This window comes from Garra rufa, chromosome 1 (genome assembly GCF_049309525.1).
Source record: "Garra rufa chromosome 1, GarRuf1.0, whole genome shotgun sequence".
Taxonomy (NCBI): domain Eukaryota; kingdom Metazoa; phylum Chordata; class Actinopteri; order Cypriniformes; family Cyprinidae; genus Garra; species Garra rufa.
Window position 1 is genome coordinate 46,933,822 of NC_133361.1, and position 17,893 is coordinate 46,951,714.

The 17,893-nt window shown below is 38.3% G+C and overlaps 1 protein-coding gene across 2 annotated transcripts; it reads left to right on the top strand.

Moving 5' to 3' along the window:
• The first annotated feature begins 229 nt into the window (after nucleotides 1-229).
• On the top strand, nucleotides 230-16,497 carry mvp (major vault protein). Of its 2 annotated transcripts, none has more exons than XM_073833350.1 (17): nucleotides 230-342; nucleotides 2,421-2,587; nucleotides 4,078-4,273; nucleotides 4,444-4,567; nucleotides 6,055-6,186; nucleotides 6,423-6,517; nucleotides 6,737-6,973; nucleotides 8,748-8,873; nucleotides 9,710-9,910; nucleotides 10,691-10,926; nucleotides 11,040-11,237; nucleotides 11,867-12,011; nucleotides 14,171-14,382; nucleotides 15,285-15,401; nucleotides 15,481-15,607; nucleotides 15,698-15,886; nucleotides 16,007-16,497. In XM_073833350.1, exons 2-17 carry the CDS (start codon nucleotides 2,451-2,453, stop codon nucleotides 16,130-16,132), a joined length of 2,598 nt encoding a protein of 865 aa, XP_073689451.1. In that variant the 5' UTR covers nucleotides 230-342; nucleotides 2,421-2,450; the 3' UTR covers nucleotides 16,133-16,497. The 2 variants fall into 2 exon arrangements, with proteins under 2 accessions (XP_073689451.1, XP_073689452.1); XM_073833351.1 differs by having other exon boundaries at nucleotides 9,713-9,910.
• Nucleotides 16,498-17,893: the final 1,396 nt, after the last annotated feature.

The following is a 17,893-nucleotide window of genomic DNA, read 5'->3' on the forward strand; positions in this document are numbered from 1 at the left end:
ATATATATATATATATATATATATATATATATATATATATATATATATATATATATATATATATATATATATATATATAATATATATATATATATATATATGTGCTGAAATGCCTCACGATCTAGAATATATATCTATACCCAGCTACAGTAAGCCACGTGATACTGTGATTCATGCTCCGGGAAATCCCACACTCTCTGGACCCCCCTTCTTTCTTTCTTCCCTGGATGACACACCTACCGAGCAAGTTATTATAAACCGTAGCACAGCATTCGTACAGTCGTCTTAACTGACGAATCCATCGTCGGACTGGCAGTTTTAAAGACGTATTCTTCTTAAACTGTAAGTGTCGTTTATTTCGCAGTCTTTGGAAGATTAATAACGTTAGGACAGCCACATTAATCTAACTTGCTTAGATGCGAATGTCTAGTTGTGAATGGGTTATGATGAACGAATGAAGATGTCAAGCACGTAGGATGCATGTTTTTATAGCAACGCGGAACAGCTAGCCTTCATATGCAATACACTGACAATAGTGCAGTTTTTAGTCGTGGAAAACTGTCGCAGTCTATTTGGACTTTAAATGAACTTCAAATAATCATGATCTTTACACGCACACTATCGGATGAACAAAGCAAATAAACATTAGTTTAATTTGTGTCGTCGATGACCGCAGGTTTTTACTGTTCTGTCGTGGTATCGACGCTCTTGGGCAATTCTTTCAGATGCCATGGGATGCTGCAGTTTTTATCGTCACTTTAGTAATGGGATACTGTAATTCTTTGATTTCCGCGTTCATCTTCAGAGTGTGTGTTTTACGATTGGTGCACCTTGAACGTGGCCCGCCCTCTTACTGACGTCACAGCATGCGGAAGATTTCTGATTGATTGATTTGAGACAAACGTTTGTTTTACGGGTGTTGCTTTGGAGAGGAAACCTGTGTAAGCGTAAAATTAAATGCTACAGACACAATTTATAAAAGATGCTTTTTATCTGATCTAAATGCTGCCGTGAATAATAATCAATAAATCGTCTGTTTATGGTGTTTTATTAATTATTTCTCATGTTGATTTGTTCAAAGTCAGGCATGTAAGGTCAGATATGAGTAGGAGGATTATCTAGAAGTTTTGCAATAGTAGCCTACACAGCATTAAGACATTAAGAAATGTAACTCTGCAATAATGTTGTTATTTGGCCTACTGTATTTTGTAACTAACATCAAGTCTTCAATTCTCATCAAGAATTTATTGTAACTAACATTAAGTCTCCAAAACTATTGCTGATAAAGCTTTAAGATACAAATAGTTAAAATTATGCATTTTCTGCGGTTCTACCTTGCTCAGTTCAAATGAATGTGCTGCACTACCAGTCAAACGTTTTTGAACAGTAAGATTTTTTTGCTTTAATCCAAAGTACAGCAAAACATTTTGAAATATTTTTACTATTTCAAATAACTGTTCTCATTTTGAATATATTTTAAAATGTAATTTATTCCTGTGATTTCAGAGCTGAATTGATCTTTGGATATTTCTATTCATCAAAGAATCCTGAAAAAAGTTGCCTCTCAGCAGAATCCAATGTGCATTTGTGTTTGCGTGTGTTTTTGCATTGTAACCAATCACAGACATATCTGTTGGTTTCTGGTACACAATCAGAGGCGTTTCAGTTAGTCAAAATCCACTCGCCGCTCAAAATGCCAGTTTTTGTTCTGTCCTGAGTTCTGTAAGCTTGCAAATCCTCTCATTATAACAAAGTGTTGATGCAATGTAAATAGGAGATTAACTGTTTCGTTTAGAGGAATTTATTGATTATAGCTGAATTTTCTGATAAACTGAAATGAGTGTCAGCTTTTAAGTGATTAAAAAGCTGCATTAGAATGCATGCAGAGTCAGAAGGGGTTAATGAAAAACAACGTTAGATTGCATAACTTTACATAATCTTGAACTGAATTTTCCAGCTAAACTACGTGATATCACTAGTTTAGGGGAAGGAGAGATGAAAGTGTTGGGCAACGTTCTTAGAGGATGGTGTAATAATTGTGTGGGTGTGTGTGAGAAGATCTATAATTTAGACATGATGGAATCAGGGACTTATCAGCATTTTATCAATATTATTGTAGTCCCAGTTTAAAAAGAAAAGGAGCTAAGTGTTGTCATCTGACCCTTAGCAGGGCTATCATGAGTTTGTCCTAAAGAGATAAGAAGCCGAGGTTTGTTCGCACATTAAAACTAACTGTGTTGACCTTTATATTATTGGACTTTTCATGCATAAAACAAACTGACTTAGAGGGAGCTTTTTAAGGTATCACAGAGTGAATAGAAGCCATCATAAATGTTTAATAACATTGTGGGAGTAATATAAATATAAACATGTAATTTTGCTGCATTTTGGTTACTAATCTCTACCTTCCTCCAAATTAGAGTTTGTGAAGAGTGCCAGTAGGAAGAAATATGGATGCTGATCAGCGGCTCGGTGCCTCAATCATCAGGATCCCACCTCACCACTACATCCATGTGCTGGATCAGAACACCAACATTGCGCGGGTGGAGATCGGCCCTCTCACCTATATACGCCAGGACAATGAGAGGTAACCTAGAAACCTGCAGGTTAACTACAGTATTACGTAACAGCCCTTGAAATACAGGTTCCCTACTGGATTTGTCTTTTTAGATTTTGTCTGAATTGATTTTTAATTGATTTAAATGTACAGTAAGGGGGGAAAATTTTTGATCCCCTGCTGATTTTGAATGCTTGCCCGCTGACAAAGAAATGATCAGTCTATAACTTTAATGGCAGGTTTATTTGAACAGTGAAATAAGTTTTTGACCCCTTCGCAAAACATGACTTCGTCCTTGGTGGCAAAACCGTTTTTGGCAATCACAGAGGTCAGATGTTCCTTGTAGTTGGCCACCCGGTTTGCACACATCTCAGGAGGGGTTTTATCCCACTCCTCTTTGCAGATCCTCTCCAAGTCATTAAGGTTTCAAGGCTGACGTTTGGCAACTCAAACTTTCAGCTCCCTCCACAGATTTCTATGGGATTTAGGTCTGGAGACTGGCTGAGCCACTCTTCTTGAGCCACTCCTTTGTTGCCTTGGCCTTGTGTTTTGGGTCACTGTCATATTGGAATACCCATCCACCACCTATTTTCAGGAGGTTCTTCTCACCCAAGATTCGATGGTACATGGCCCCTTCTGGCAGAAAAACACCCCCAAAGCAAAATGTTTCCACCTCCATGTTTAAAGGTGGGGATGGTGTTCTTGGGGTCATAGGCAGTGTTTCTTCCATTTGCCAATAATTGCAATCCCTTTCTCACCAAGCTGCTTGGCGATGGTCTTGTAGCCCATTCCAGCCTTAAATCTACAATCTTGTCCCTGACATCCTTGAACAGCTTTTTTGGTCTTGGCCAATCTGATTGATTGATTGCTTCTGTGGACAGGTGTCTTATATACAGGTAACAAGCTGAGATTAGGAGCACCCCCTTTAAGAGAGTGATCTTAATCTCAGCTCGTTCCCTGTATAAAAGACATCTGGGAGCCAGAAATTTTGCTGATTAATAGGGGATGAAATACTTATTTCACTCATTAAAATGCAAATCAATTTATAACTTGTTTGAAATGTGTTTTTCTGGATTTTATTGTTGTTATTCTGTCTCTCACTGTTCAAAAAAACCTACCATTAATATTATAGACTGATCATTTCTTTGTCAGCGCGCAAATGCACAAATCGGCAAGGGATCAAATAATTTTTCCCTCACTGTATACAAAGAAATTATAGTGGCTAAACTAGGGTATGTAGATCATTTGCACGTAGGGTAGGGGCATATCTGGTTTCAAGCTATGATGAAAAAGAGTTGCGGAGAAACATGAAGTGTAATCAAGCCTATTTTCAATCCTGAATCCAAACAACAGCTGATAGGAAATATTTGTTTAGATCAATGTTTTATGCTTCATCCAATTATTTTTAGTCTATCAGTTTCTTTGTCACTCTGCTTAACAAAGCTGCATTTAAAATCTAATTAAATCTAATACTGTGTGATATTTTATTAACTGAAATCTTCTTTTTTATTTTCCGTCAGGGTTTTGTTTGCCCCTGTCCGCATGATCATGGTGCCGCCCAGGCACTATTGTGTTGTGCTCAATCCTGTTGCCCGTGATGATGAAGGCCAAGTTCAGTTTGATGGATCAGGTCAAGCTAAGCTCAGACATGCTGATCTGGAGATCCGCTTGACCCAGGACCCGTTCCCTCTCTACCCTGGTGAAGAGATTCAAAAGGTATGAAGATATCGTATGCTTGACAAACATGTAGCTTTGCAGCTTGTGGCTTAAGAGCTCAGCCTTGTGGGTAGTTTCAACAGGTTGTGGTTTCTGTCAAAATTGTCAAATCTGTGTCACACCTATGTTTTTCCTATTAAGTGCTTGGTCTAATTCTCTGTCTCTCACAGGATGTGACTCCACTGCAGATTGTGTATCCGGACACAGCCCTGCGTCTGCAGGCCCTGCTGGACTTTGAAGAGGAGGGAGGAGAGAAGAGGGTAGCAGGAGATGAGTGGCTGTTTGAGGGACCAGGTACCACTGCTGCACAACTACGATGAGCTTTACAGAGTTTTGTGTTCTAGCCTGGACTAGTTCACCGGCTCAAAGCAAATGACAGTTGGAAATAATGAAGTTCAGGGGGAAATGAAAGACAGTGAAGTTGTTCCTCATGGGGCAATGCTACACTACATAGAAAAATGCTCTTCAGTTTTTTGCTTCCCACAAATGATGAGTGAAGACCAAATAACTATCAAGAAGGTTTTTTGCTTATTCACTTTTGCCCCCATTGTAAAAACTGATAAATTCAGAATACTGAGAAACATTGAAGTAGTAGCTAACTCAAACATTAGGTTAACAGAAACTGCTCTCTTAATCCTGCTCCTGCAAACATTCTAATATCGAATATGATTTTCATCCATCAGGGAGTCTCTATAGTGTTCAAATCGCTTTGGATGCAGCTCATGTTGGATTTAGGGTTGCCAAATCTGCATTCTTTTTTGCACGTAATTGGACTAATTTTAAACAGTTCAGGCGGGTTTGAAATATTGCATAAATTGTGTGTATTAAAACATTTTGCATTCTACCTATGATAAAGCTGTGGTAGATATAAGTTTTTATGAAGGATGGCCACTGTGGTAGGAAGCCTTTTACCTGTGTTTATGAACAATCTGCATAATGATGACTGTAAAATATGTAGTTTAGGTTTGAAAATGACATATTTCCAGTTTCATATGGCCACCGAAAAAGAAAAGCTAATTCAGAGGCCAAGCAAGTTTTTACATGTGCAAAGACAGACATTTCCAGGAAAGGCATTCATAGATAAACCCAGAAACTTAGTGAATAGGGGTCAAATCTGGGAAAAAAATCATTTTTATAGAAAGCTGTCATCAAGGACGCCACTTGAAACTAAATACAGACGTTTAAACAGACAGAGCATGAATGAAACCTGCTATGATTGCTTTTAAAGCATAAATTTGATGTAAACAATTTGTCTACATAATATTCACATTTGCAGTTCATAGGGGACATACTGTATTAGCCCTATAGTTATAGCATGAAGTATTATTTAAACCTATAAAAAAAAATTTTTATCTCACAATTCTGACTTCTTTTTTTCTTATATCTCTTAGTTTGGACTTTATAACTCAATTTTAACTCAACAATAACAAGTTTGTCAATTCTGAGGGAAAAAAGCCCCAGAAGTGTAGGCTATAAACTCATGATTCTAAGCTAAGGGGAAAAGAGTGCATGACAAGTTGATTTTTCTTATCAGTATTATAATCTCGCAATTGTGAAAATAAAATCAGAACTGTGAAATATAAACTCAAATTTACCTTTTTTTATTGTTTTATTTCATTGCTTCCATAGACTGCTACTTGAAAACTGTCATTTTCTGCCACCAGATAAGCTCTGCCCAAGCTCTGCTGTGTTTTTTGAACACCGAATTGGTGTATATCCATATATGCATATATCCATATGGTGTAAGATGTCTAACCTGATGAGTGTTTTATTTCCGGCAGGAACGTACATTCCCAGGAAGGAGGTGGCGGTACTTGAAGTCATAAAGGCCACGGTGATCAGAGAGAATCAGGCCATTCGCCTCCGAGCTCGCAAAGAGGGCCTTGACCGCAGTGGCGTCCGGAGAGTTACTGGTTTGTGAAATAGTTCCCTCCAAGAATATTTACATTTTTATTATTTACTCAGCCACATTTTGTTCTCAAACATGTTTAAAAAAATGCCCATACAATGTAAGTCAAAGGGATCCAGAGTTGTTTTGGACTCAATTGCCTTTCACTTTATAGGCAAACAGTTGACAGTTCATGCTTTGCATGCATGTTCAAATACATATGGCTGACATTGTGTGTATGTGTTTAACTGTGTGTTTCAGGTGAGGAATGGCAGGTCAGTAAGGTGGGAGCTTATCTGCCTGGAGCTCACGAAGAGGTGGTGGATATTGTCAATGCTTTCATCCTCACAGACAAGGTACTGTCTTCTGTCCCTTTCTCTCTAGTATGTTTTGTTCTCCACTCACACTTTAAGTAGACAGGTAATAAGAGATTGAAGGGTTAATTGATTCACCAGAAAGGTTAACATATAGCACATAGCAATTAAGGACGAAAGTACTTCACTAATGAAGTCACAGCTTCAGAACCCAATTTTGCTCCAAGCTTAATTATCAACGCCTGCTTGTCATTTCATTAGAAAGCGTTGCATGTGCGAGCTCTCCGGCCTTTCCGTGACGCCGGGGGCAGAGAGCGCCGCACTGGAGAAGAGTGGCTGGTGACCGTGGCAGACAGAGAAGCTCACATACCCTCTGTGGCCGAGGAAGTTGTCGGGGTGGTTGACGTAACGACTCTGAACAGCAGGCAGTACTGCGTGATTCTGGACCCCGTGGGGGCTGATGGAAAACCTCAGCTTGGACAGAAGAGAGTGGTGAAGGTGAGTGAATCGTTCTCTGGTTTCAAAAGGAAAATTACAGCATTTAATGTTAAGTGCCTATTACTAAAACCCATTATTACACTGAAGGCCTAATACAAGCCTAATAAAGACCTCTTAAGTAACACATAAAACTATATGAATGGAAATGGCACCTGCGAACAAGCAAATAAAGGGAAACTTTTCTGCATTTTTGGTCCAAAATAAATAAAAAAGTGATGTGAAGGTTACAATATAATTCTCATGAGCATGTGTAACAAAAGTTAAAGGGATAGTTCACCCTCATGTCATTCCAAACCAAACCAAACTGAGATATTTTCGATGAAATCCAAGAGCTTTTTGACCTTGCATAGACAGCAATGCAACTGACACGTTCAAGGCCCAGAAAAGTAGTAAGAACATCATTAAAATAGTCCATGTGAGTTGAACATAGTCAGTTGAACGTGTCAGTTGTGTTGCTGTCTATGTAGGGTCAGAAAGCTCTCAGATTTCATTATAAATATCTTCATTTGTGTTCCAAAGATGAACGATGGTCTTACGGGTTTGGAACGACACAAGGGTGAGTAATTAATGACAGATTTTTTTTTTGGGGTGAATTCCTTTGGGAATTCCTATCCCTTTAAGACACTATCTTTTAAAATGTACCATAACAAAAATAGAGACAGAGCACATTTAGGCCACACCCACAACATGGGGGGAAAACAATCCATCTCCATTGACTTTGTATTGCTGGAAACTCCTTGTAATTTCTGACTTATAACAAAAGACAGAACAACGTCTAAAAGCTGCTATGAGACCAGGTGTACAGTAAACAAGCTAAAAAACACATAACTACGTTTTCATAAGCTGTCGACCCAAAAAACGAGAGTTTAAGAACACAAATAGTTGTAGATGTCATGGTATTCACATTGGGCCATTCATTTGGATCATTTCTCCAACAAAAGGAAGGTAAGGAAAAGAGTGCATAGACATAGACCAATAAAATTTAGTTTCTCAATATATCTCCTCCTTTCAGGGTGGTGAAATAATCCTTTGACATGAACGTTTACAGTCGCCGTTAAATTTCCCTCCAGCGGATCATAGAATCATACAGATACGGTGCCTTTGCGAAAGTATTCACACCCCTTTTATTTTATTATGAATGCTCCTAAACTAAACCTCAACTTTCCCAGATATACTTATGCAATGGAATCATTTAAGGATTTTATTTCGAATAACTTTGCAAAGATTTGAAAAACCTGTTTTCTGCTTTTGCCATAATGATGTATGAAGTATGGAAGCCTGTTTTCGCCACTGAATAAAAAATAAAAAAGTAATTGCTATATACTGACTTTGTAACTTGTAATTGCAACTTTATGTCTTAGAATTATGAGTTTCTATCCCACAGCTGCAACTTTATTTCTATTTAATTTATTAGAATTGCGAGTTTATATGCTGCAGTTCTGACTTTGTAACTCGCAATTTACCAGTCAAAGGTTTGGAAACACTTCCCCATCAAAGAGAATGGGGAACTGTGTCCAAACCTTTGACTGGTTGTGTAAATCTCGCAATTCTGAGAAAAAAAGTGAGATAAGTCACTATAACCTTTTAAAAAAATGTTCTTCAGTGGTGGAAACAGGCTTCCATAATGAAGTGTAGATTGACTTGAAAAAGTAATTTAAAGCAGTTGCGAATACTTTTGCAAGTCACTGTTTATTATATATTAGATTTCTAATTAAAAGTAACTTGCAACTTGCATAATAACTTTGCAATTTCTCTCTGTCTCCTCATCTCACAGGGTGAGCGTTCGTTCTTCCTCAGGCCAGGAGAGCATTTAGAGAATGGCATTCAGGACGTGTACGTGCTGTCAGAGGAAGAGGGGCTCGTGCTGCGTGCTGTCGAGTCTTTCATTGACACCGAGGGGGTAAAGGACGTGTTTGATCATCTACAATTAAGTCACTCATTTAGCATATAATCAATTAGAAATTTAGTGTGAGAACAGCTGTTAAGGTCCCAGCATGTGCAGGTTCAAAGGCATACAATGTTTTACAGGTGTCTGAACACCTGCGCCCTGCAGGAGAAAAAAGAAGCGAGCTCTGATTCATTCAAATAGTATTCAAACAAGGAGAGAAAATGCAGGGTGTAGACCGAATAGGTTGTTGGAGATTTCATAACAAAATAAGACAAATAGAGAGGGCGTATTGTGTTTACCTAAGTGTACACAGACGTTGAAGGTGCTGCCGTTGCCCCTTGTTCCCAATAGTTTGCATAACTCTTTCAGCATTCCCAAAATGTTTGTCTTTGTGTTATTATGATAAGACAAGAGTGTTTTTCGCCTACTCATTTTTTTGTGAACTAGGTTTGTGTTTAGAGCGCTTTTAAAACTCATAAGTTACCTTGACATAAATTGTCTGAACAAGAAAAACTTGATTCTGGCACAACGAACGTTGACATTTATGGAACTGAAAATGTTAGGCAGTGATGAAAATCACTTCCTTCATTAATTCATTTCCTTTTCCCTTCTCCCTATTATGAATACTTTAATTCCCATCCTCATTTTTTTTTAATTAATATGATTTTAATCTTTTGCATTCCCTTCATTTTTTTCTTATCATTCACCTTTGCTTATACACATGCACGTAGTCTGATCGTTTGCCACTTGTGCTGCAGTGTCCGTCCCCACCTTACACTAATGTTTGCCATTGTTACTCCTCCCTCCTTCTTTCTTTCACCCCCCCTCCCCCCTCCCCAATGCTTCAGCAGGAAGAGCTAGATGAAGAAGAAGAAGGGGAAAGCCGAGCCAAAAAGAGGGGAATACAGCGGCGGCCAGGTGACCGTTGGATGCTGCGCGGCCCAATTGAATATGTGCCGCCTGCCACCGTAGAGGTGTTGGTTAGACGAGATGCTATCCCGCTGGATGAGAATGAGGGCATTTACGTCCGTGACATCAAAACTGGAAAGGCAAGATTCGAAGATTATAAAAAAGTCAAATGATTTTTATTAAGACTTCTAAATTCTTTAAAGACTTCCAGAATCACATTTGAGTTTTTAAAAGCTGTTAAGAAAAGTCATAAGTGACCCTAGACCACAAAACCAGTAGCACAGGTATATTTGTAGCAGTAGCCAAAAATACAGTGTATGGGTCAAAATGATCGATTTTTCTTTTATGCCAAAAATCATTAGGATATTAAGTAAAGATCATGTTCCATTAAAATATTTTTTACATTTCCCACCATAAATATATCAAAACTTAATTTTTGATTAGTAATATGCATTGGTAAGAACTTCATTTGGACAACTTTTAAAGGTAATTTTCTCAGTATTTTGATTCCAAATTTTTAGCCTGAGAGCATACAGTTAATTGTCAGTTAAAGCAATAATGAAAACTGAAATTTTGTCAAGCTTTATAGTGACAAAAATGTGAAGTGTGCAACATTATATTTGATTATATGCAAGATTTTTTTGTGAATATTGGCCTAAATCAGATTATTCCACACACAAAAGCTGTCATATGAGTGAGTCATTTACATTTTTTTGCACCCTCAGATTCCAGATTTTCAAATAGTTGTATCTCGGCCAAATATTATCCTATCCTAGCTTTCAGATGATGTATAAATCTGCATTTCAAACCCTTGACCCTTATGATTGGTTTTGAGGTCCAAGGTTACACAAAAGCCACACAAACAGCATAATGAAATAAAAGTGCTTTATGTCCCAACTGACTATGTGTCTGTTTCTCAGGTGCGTGCTGTGATTGGCCAGACCTACATGCTAACGCATGACGAGGAACTGTGGGAGAAAGAGCTTCCAGCCAATGTGGAGACTCTTCTGGCCCAATCCTGTGACCCGCTAGCTGACCGCTCGGACCGAGGAAGAAACTTTGCACAAGCTGAGAGAGATAAAACCAAAGTGGTGTCTTACCGAGTCCCACACAATGCTGCCGTGCAGGTGTACGACTACAGAGAGAAGGCAGCCAGGTAATATCGCGATGCTTGTTCCTCAATTAATCTCCAATTAGAACTCAAATGTCAGAATTTGGACATTGTAAATCACCCTTGGCATTCTCTTTCTTCTTCTGTTTCTCTCACAGAGTGGTGTTTGGACCTGAAATGGTGATGCTGGGTCCTGATGAGCAGTTTACTGTTCTTTCCCTTTCTGGAGACAAACCCAAACGTCCTAATGTCATCAAAACTATTTGTCTTCTGCTCGGCCCAGACTTTTGCACAGACATCATCATCATAGAGACAGCCGATCATGCTCGCTTGCAGCTGCAGCTCTCTTACAACTGGTACATCTTGATAATATTTTGTCAGTAACAATAATTAGACAATATTTGGCTCAGGTTTAAGACTGCCATGCCACTGTGTGCCATATTCTTTATATTCTATGCAGTGGTTCGTTTGCAGAAGTAACAGAAGTGAAATTTTCCAATAAGTATAAATAGTTTTTTTACCTTTCATGTGCATTTTGACCTTTAAAAGGGCCAATTTTTTTCTAAAGTAATAAAAAATGTATGCATCATCTTTTGTGTTAAATTCTTAAATTTAATCAATACATGCAAAAAGTATGGCACTATAGGGCTGTTTGCAATCAAATGAGTTGACTTCTCTTGAATTTTGGGGGAATTCTGAATCTATTTTAATAGACTAAATCACACAGTGAAAGCATGAACTCTAAATGTGCTCACGAAGTAGTCTAACCTACATCATGTAACGTGTGCAATCTCTTGGTGTGTTTTTGTTTGTTTTTTTTTGCGTTATACTCGATCATGTCAAATCGCATATTGTTTAAACAACAATTACGATATTATCGTAGACAATATATATCGCACATGATAGGAGTAAAAATTAAATGCATATCAACAATATCATGAAGCTGATCAGAGGAATGACCTTTTTTTTTCTTTCTCTGTGTCAGGCACTTTGATATCAAACAGCCCGCTGACGCGGCCACAGCTACGGCTCTGTTTTCTGTCCCGGACTTTGTGGGTGACGCGTGCAAAGCCATCGCTTCCAGAATCAGAGGAGCGGTTGCTTCAGTGCAGTTTGACGATTTCCACAAGGTATGTGGCACACCTTTAGAGATTTATTGCTTCGATACATCTCTTTCCTATAGGTTTAGTGTCCTGACTTTTGACCAGAATTGTGTTGCAATGAGTCATCATTATATGTAAACCTGGAAGTTGCTTTGAAAACCCATGGCCAAAAATATAAGATTTTTTTTTTTTGTATAGCTGACTTTAATTCACAATGCATTCAAACTAACACACAAGCTCAAGAAAATTCAAATCTCAATATACTTTTTAAAAATGGTTGTAACAGTGAATTTAAAATCACAGATTTCTCTAAAACTATATTACAGATTGCTCTAACTAGATTAGTATCAAAACATGTGTTTGCATTACTAATTGGTTGATTGTGTGAAAAAATGTTACGTTTTAATCCGTTACATGACATTGCCATATACAGTGGCAGTGGGCAAAATAATGATTTGATCCCCTGCTGATTTTGTACGTTTGCCCACTGACAAAGAAATGGGCAGTCTATAATTTTAATGGTTTATTTGAACAGTGAGAGACAGAATAACAACAAAAAATTCCAGAAAAATGAAGCAGATTCTAAACTCTCCACCATGACCAAGACCAAAGAGCTGTCCAAGGGTGTCAGGGACAAGACTGTAGACCTACACAAGGCTGGAATGGCCTACAAGACCTTGCCAAACAGCTTGGTGAGAAGGTCTGGGGCTCCATGCAAGATCTTGTGGAGTTTCAATGATCATGAGAACGGTGAGGAATCAGCCCTGAACTACACAGGAGGATTTTGTCAATGATCTCAGCATCCTGCAGCAAGGTCTATCTATCTATCTGCCTAATTAATACAACAAGCCATTCAACCGCTGGAAAACCACAGCACTTTCAATAATTTTGTAAGGAGCTATAGAACTAAGAGCATTCTAGAAAGAGCTTTGTGATTGGATGGAAATTTCAAGCATCACGCAAAGACATGTATCTGGGTATCAGACCCATAGCACTCCAATATATTACCTGTATAAATTTAGAAAAGGTATAGAAGTATTATACAAAGGCAACCTAATAACACAGGTAATTAAATAACTGGAAAACCAGGCACTTTAAATAGGTTTGTAGAGAACTATTGAACTACTGAACTATAGAAGATTATTTACAGAGATAAGTGTCCTTTCCTCAGGGGCACAGAGAGTATGTGGGAGTATTTGGCCGCTATTCGCGGAGAATTTAGTAACGTCAATGATTCTAATAAGCTCAGGCCGGTCGCGTTCGCCTCGTTGCCACTCAATTTGTGATCCGCTGTGTTAATCCTTCGGCCGGCCGACCGGGAAAAGTCCCGGTCGTCCCGATTGCCACTCCGCCCCTGGGCCCGTCTGAAGTTTGCCAATCAACATTTGAAAGATTCAGAGGAGAATGGGGTGAAAGTGTTGTAATCAGATGAGAGCAAAATCAAGCTCTTTGGCATCAACTCAACTCACCATGTTTGGAGGAGGAGGAATGATGCCTATGACCCTAAGAGTGGCTCATAAAGAAGCCCATTAAGTTGCCAAACGTCAGCCTCAAAACCTTAATGACTTGGAGAGGATCTGCAAAGAGGAGTGGGATAAAACCCCTCCTGAGTTGTGTGCAAACCGGGTGGCCAACTACTAGAAACGTCTGACCTCTGTGATTACCAACAAGGATTTTGCCAGCAAGTACTAAGTCATGTTTTGCGAAGGGGTCAAATACTTTTTTCACTCATTAATGCAAATCAATTCAGAACTATTTAAAAAAAATTCTAGGTTTTTTGTTATTCTGTATCTCACTGTTTAAATAAACCTACCATTTAAATTATAGACTGATCATTTCTTTGTCAGTGGGCAAATGTACAAAATCAGTAGGTTTCCCTCATAGTATACTGGCTATATTGCTGACAAGGCTTTATTACAAGGGTAAACCAAAATACTAATATCAAATAAATAGGTCAAGTGGAAATGGTCAAATATCAAAAATATTCAAATCGTCCTTCCAGCTGCAGAAAACAGGAAGCAATATCCAGATTCAAGCCATAACCGTGAATGTTAAGAAATGTCATTCATGAAAGACTAACTGATGTCATGGTTCAAAAACTCAGGCTCAGGTGTTTAACCCCTGACTTTACAACTTTACAATTTTTCTTTCTCTGCTCTGATCACATGCATCCATTTCTCTTTCAGAACTCCAATAGGATCATCTGTTCGTCCGTCTTCGGTTTTGATGAGAAGCTCGCGGTGCGGTCCAGTCTGCGCTTTAATCAGAATAGTTTAGTCATCAGCAGCGTGGACATTCAGTCTGTGGAGCCAGTGGACCAGCGCACCCGTGATGCCCTGCAGAAGAGTGTGCAACTTGCCATTGAAATCACCACCAATTCACAGGAGGCTGCTGCACGGTACTCTCTTTATGACGTTTTTTCCTTTACCTTGTTGTATATATAAATGCATTTATAGGAGTTTCCCTTTCAGAAGCACAATTAATGGGAGGAGAGTAATCAAATCAAAAAATCTAATCAAAATCACTTTGTCAAGTCAGAATCAAACTTTAAATATCCATGAAAATAAAGCATAACTGGTGGCCGTTGCATTCCCAAACAAGTGCTAAACTCACAGCACATGCAGTAATGGAGTTCAAGCCGTTCTGAGCTATTCGCAAGCTGATCGCCTGAACGGCGTGCGCGCTTCGCTTTGAAACACGCAGCGAAAACAGACTTGTAGAATGGAGTAAGCCATATTGTGCTTCTGGTTTTAGTTAGTTTGTCAGATACTGTGTCTAAAACACAACTTTAATAACCTTTTATGTTAGAATATTTTTTTTAAATCTACACTTTTTGCCTGGAAGACCACCATAATATCGAGACAGATTTGCTATACCATGATATTGATAATATTGTAACATCCCTAATCAAAGCTAGTGAGAAACAAAGTGAGAATTACCAAGCATTTTTGCAGTGTGTGGTTATGAATAATCATGTCTGAAAATATTATTATTTTTTAAAGAAAAAATTATGTTCCACCCTACAATAATTCAATTATGTATTTTTCCACGGTGAATAAGCAGAGGGTGAGCTGCTTCATAACAAATGTCAAAGTTCTGTGCACCTGCCACTAGGGAGCGAAATGCAACAGTTTATGCGTATCAGAGATTTTTATCTATTCTTTTCTAATTCTGTCTCTCTGAATCTCCCAGGTCACATAAACAATGTTTTATTCTAATGTTGTTCTTTCTTTATTCTGCTAGCTTTTTTCCCATGTATTTGTCTGTCATGCCCCTTGACACTCATTTTCTTTCTTTCAGACACGAAGCAGAGCGTCTGGAGCAGGAGGCTCGGGGTCGCCTGGAGAGGCAGAAGATCACAGACCAGGCAGAGGCAGAGAAAGCCAGGAAGGAGCTTCTTGAGCTGGAGGCTCAGAGGTAAGTTCACTGCAAGGGCCAATGTTTCTCTGCATATTCAACGTTTTCATGGTCAATAATCAATGTGTGTGCATCTTAGTGCTGCAGTGGAGAGTACAGGAGCAGCAAAGGCTGAGGCACAATCTAGAGCCGAGGCGGCTCGTATACAGGGAGAGGCAGCGGTCCAAGAGGCCAAACTCAAAGCAGAGGCTCAGAAAATCGAGGCTGTATGTCATCCAAACTATGCTAGTTCTCATCTTTTTCTGTTATTACCTTGTTAGATTTTGACTGTTTTCCTCTCCTCCTCTGTGTGTCAGGACTCTGAGCTGGCCCGACTGTGTAAAGCACGTGAGCAGGAGCTGAATTACAAGAAGGAGATGGACCAACTGGAGGTTGACAAGCAGCAGAAGCTGGCAGAGATTGAGAGCCGGCGCTTCACGAAGTTGATCGAAAGCCTGGGCACCGACACCCTGAAGGAAATGGCCAGAGCTGGGCCCGAACTACAGGTGAGTGAGCATCGGGATAGCGAATTAATACATTTCTGTGGTGGCTTTGCATCACAAATATTTTATAATAGCATTTTGAATGAATGTAGATTTCTGACACGTACCATTGTTTTCTTCCAGGTGAAGCTTCTGCAGTCTTTGGGTCTGAAGTCTACTCTTATTACAGATGGCTCTTCTCCTATTAATCTCTTTACTACTGCCAATGGCCTCCTGGGGGCTCTGCAGGGCAAAGAGCAGGATGAATAAATGAATAAAATAATAGAACACACAGAGGTTAAGAGGCCTTATACCACTTCATATGCATAAGTCAAAACTGTGATGTACTCTGTTGTAGTTTTCATTCTTAATAGCTATACAGTAGAGCCATGAAAGTGAAGCATTAGCAGTACCTTTGCCTTATTAGTTGAAGTCATTGTAATAGCTGTGTTTTCAGTTTACTAACACAAATGTATGTGTCATGCTGAAATTGTGCCTTAAATGATCCAGTTCAACCAATAGAGCTTTCTAGAATGTGTTTCTTCACTCTGCTTTGCTTTTTACAGAAATAAAACACCATTCGGTGTCTAATAATACCTCAAACATTAAATAAAATATTTTACATTGATTGCTCATCAGTCGTCTTCATTTATTTCATTTTGCTTATGAGCATTTGTTCAAAATTAAGTTGTGAATGCTTGTGATTTGGGTATTTGGCCACATGTTGGCGCTGCCATATAAAAGGCTTCTTTTTTTTCATTTTACTCTTTTGTTTTAGCCTTTCATTACTTTATTAAAGTAATGTAACCTTAAATTTGATTACCTTTTGATAGTAATCAACGATTAATCACACACACACACACACACACACACACACACACACACACACACACACACACACACACACACACTAAGTAAACACAAACATTTATTTTGGATGCGCCCATTGCCCAGCACTACTTTTTTATTCCTTTTCTAAACTGTTAATTTTTAAACATTTAAAGCAGACAGGGTTTTTCTTGCAGTAATACTCAACACTGATTACTGTCAGACTTTCACAATTCTGCATTACTTGAATTAACATTATAATCATTTCATTTTAAAACACAGCCACCACAAACTCAGACTTTAGCGTTCTTAGGTTAAACACAGATTTAAAATAACAAGTTATAGTTTAATAGCTGTTTTTGAAATCAAATCATGATTTCTCATAGCTATGACAGGAAACACAGGCATCTAACAATGCCTTGAAAAAAAAAGCATTTACACAAGCCGAAATAGGAAACAAAACATTGACCAAATAAACATGTGTCCTATTTTGTCCTATTCATATTTTAGAGCAGTCAACTCAGTTTTGGGAAGAAAACAATCAAATTTGTATGTGTTAAAAATATTAACTGCAATTTAATATTTGTGACCCTGGAACACAAAACCAGTCATAACATGGATATATTTGTAGCAATAGCCAACAATACATGGGTCAAAATTATTGATTATTATTTTATAAACATCGTCAGGATATTAAGTAAAGATTTATTAAGAATTTCCTAGCGTGAATACATTAAAACTTAATTTTGGATTTGTAATATGAATTGCTAAGAACTTCATTTGGGCAAATTTAAAAGCGATTTTCTCAATATTTTGATTTTGTTTGCACCCTCAGATTCCAGATTTTCAAATAGTCGTATCTCGGCCAAACCATACATCAATGGAAAGCTTATTTATTCAGTTTTCAGATGATGTATAAATCTGTTTCACAAAAATGACTCTTTTGACTGTTTTTTTTTTTTTGTGGTCAAGAGTCAGATTACAATTATTTTGCACCCAACGATGTATCAAAGCAGAAAGGGCTGAACGATTAATCGTTTTATTCAACCGACTCAAAAGATTCGAGTTACCAAAATGATTCAAAACCCCTACCACTATCCAGAGCTTTCTCTCTAGAGGTAAACCACAAAAAAAGACAAAAAAAAGGAAAAGAAAAACACGCACACACCACAGAGTCGAGCACGCGCACAGGTTCACACAGTG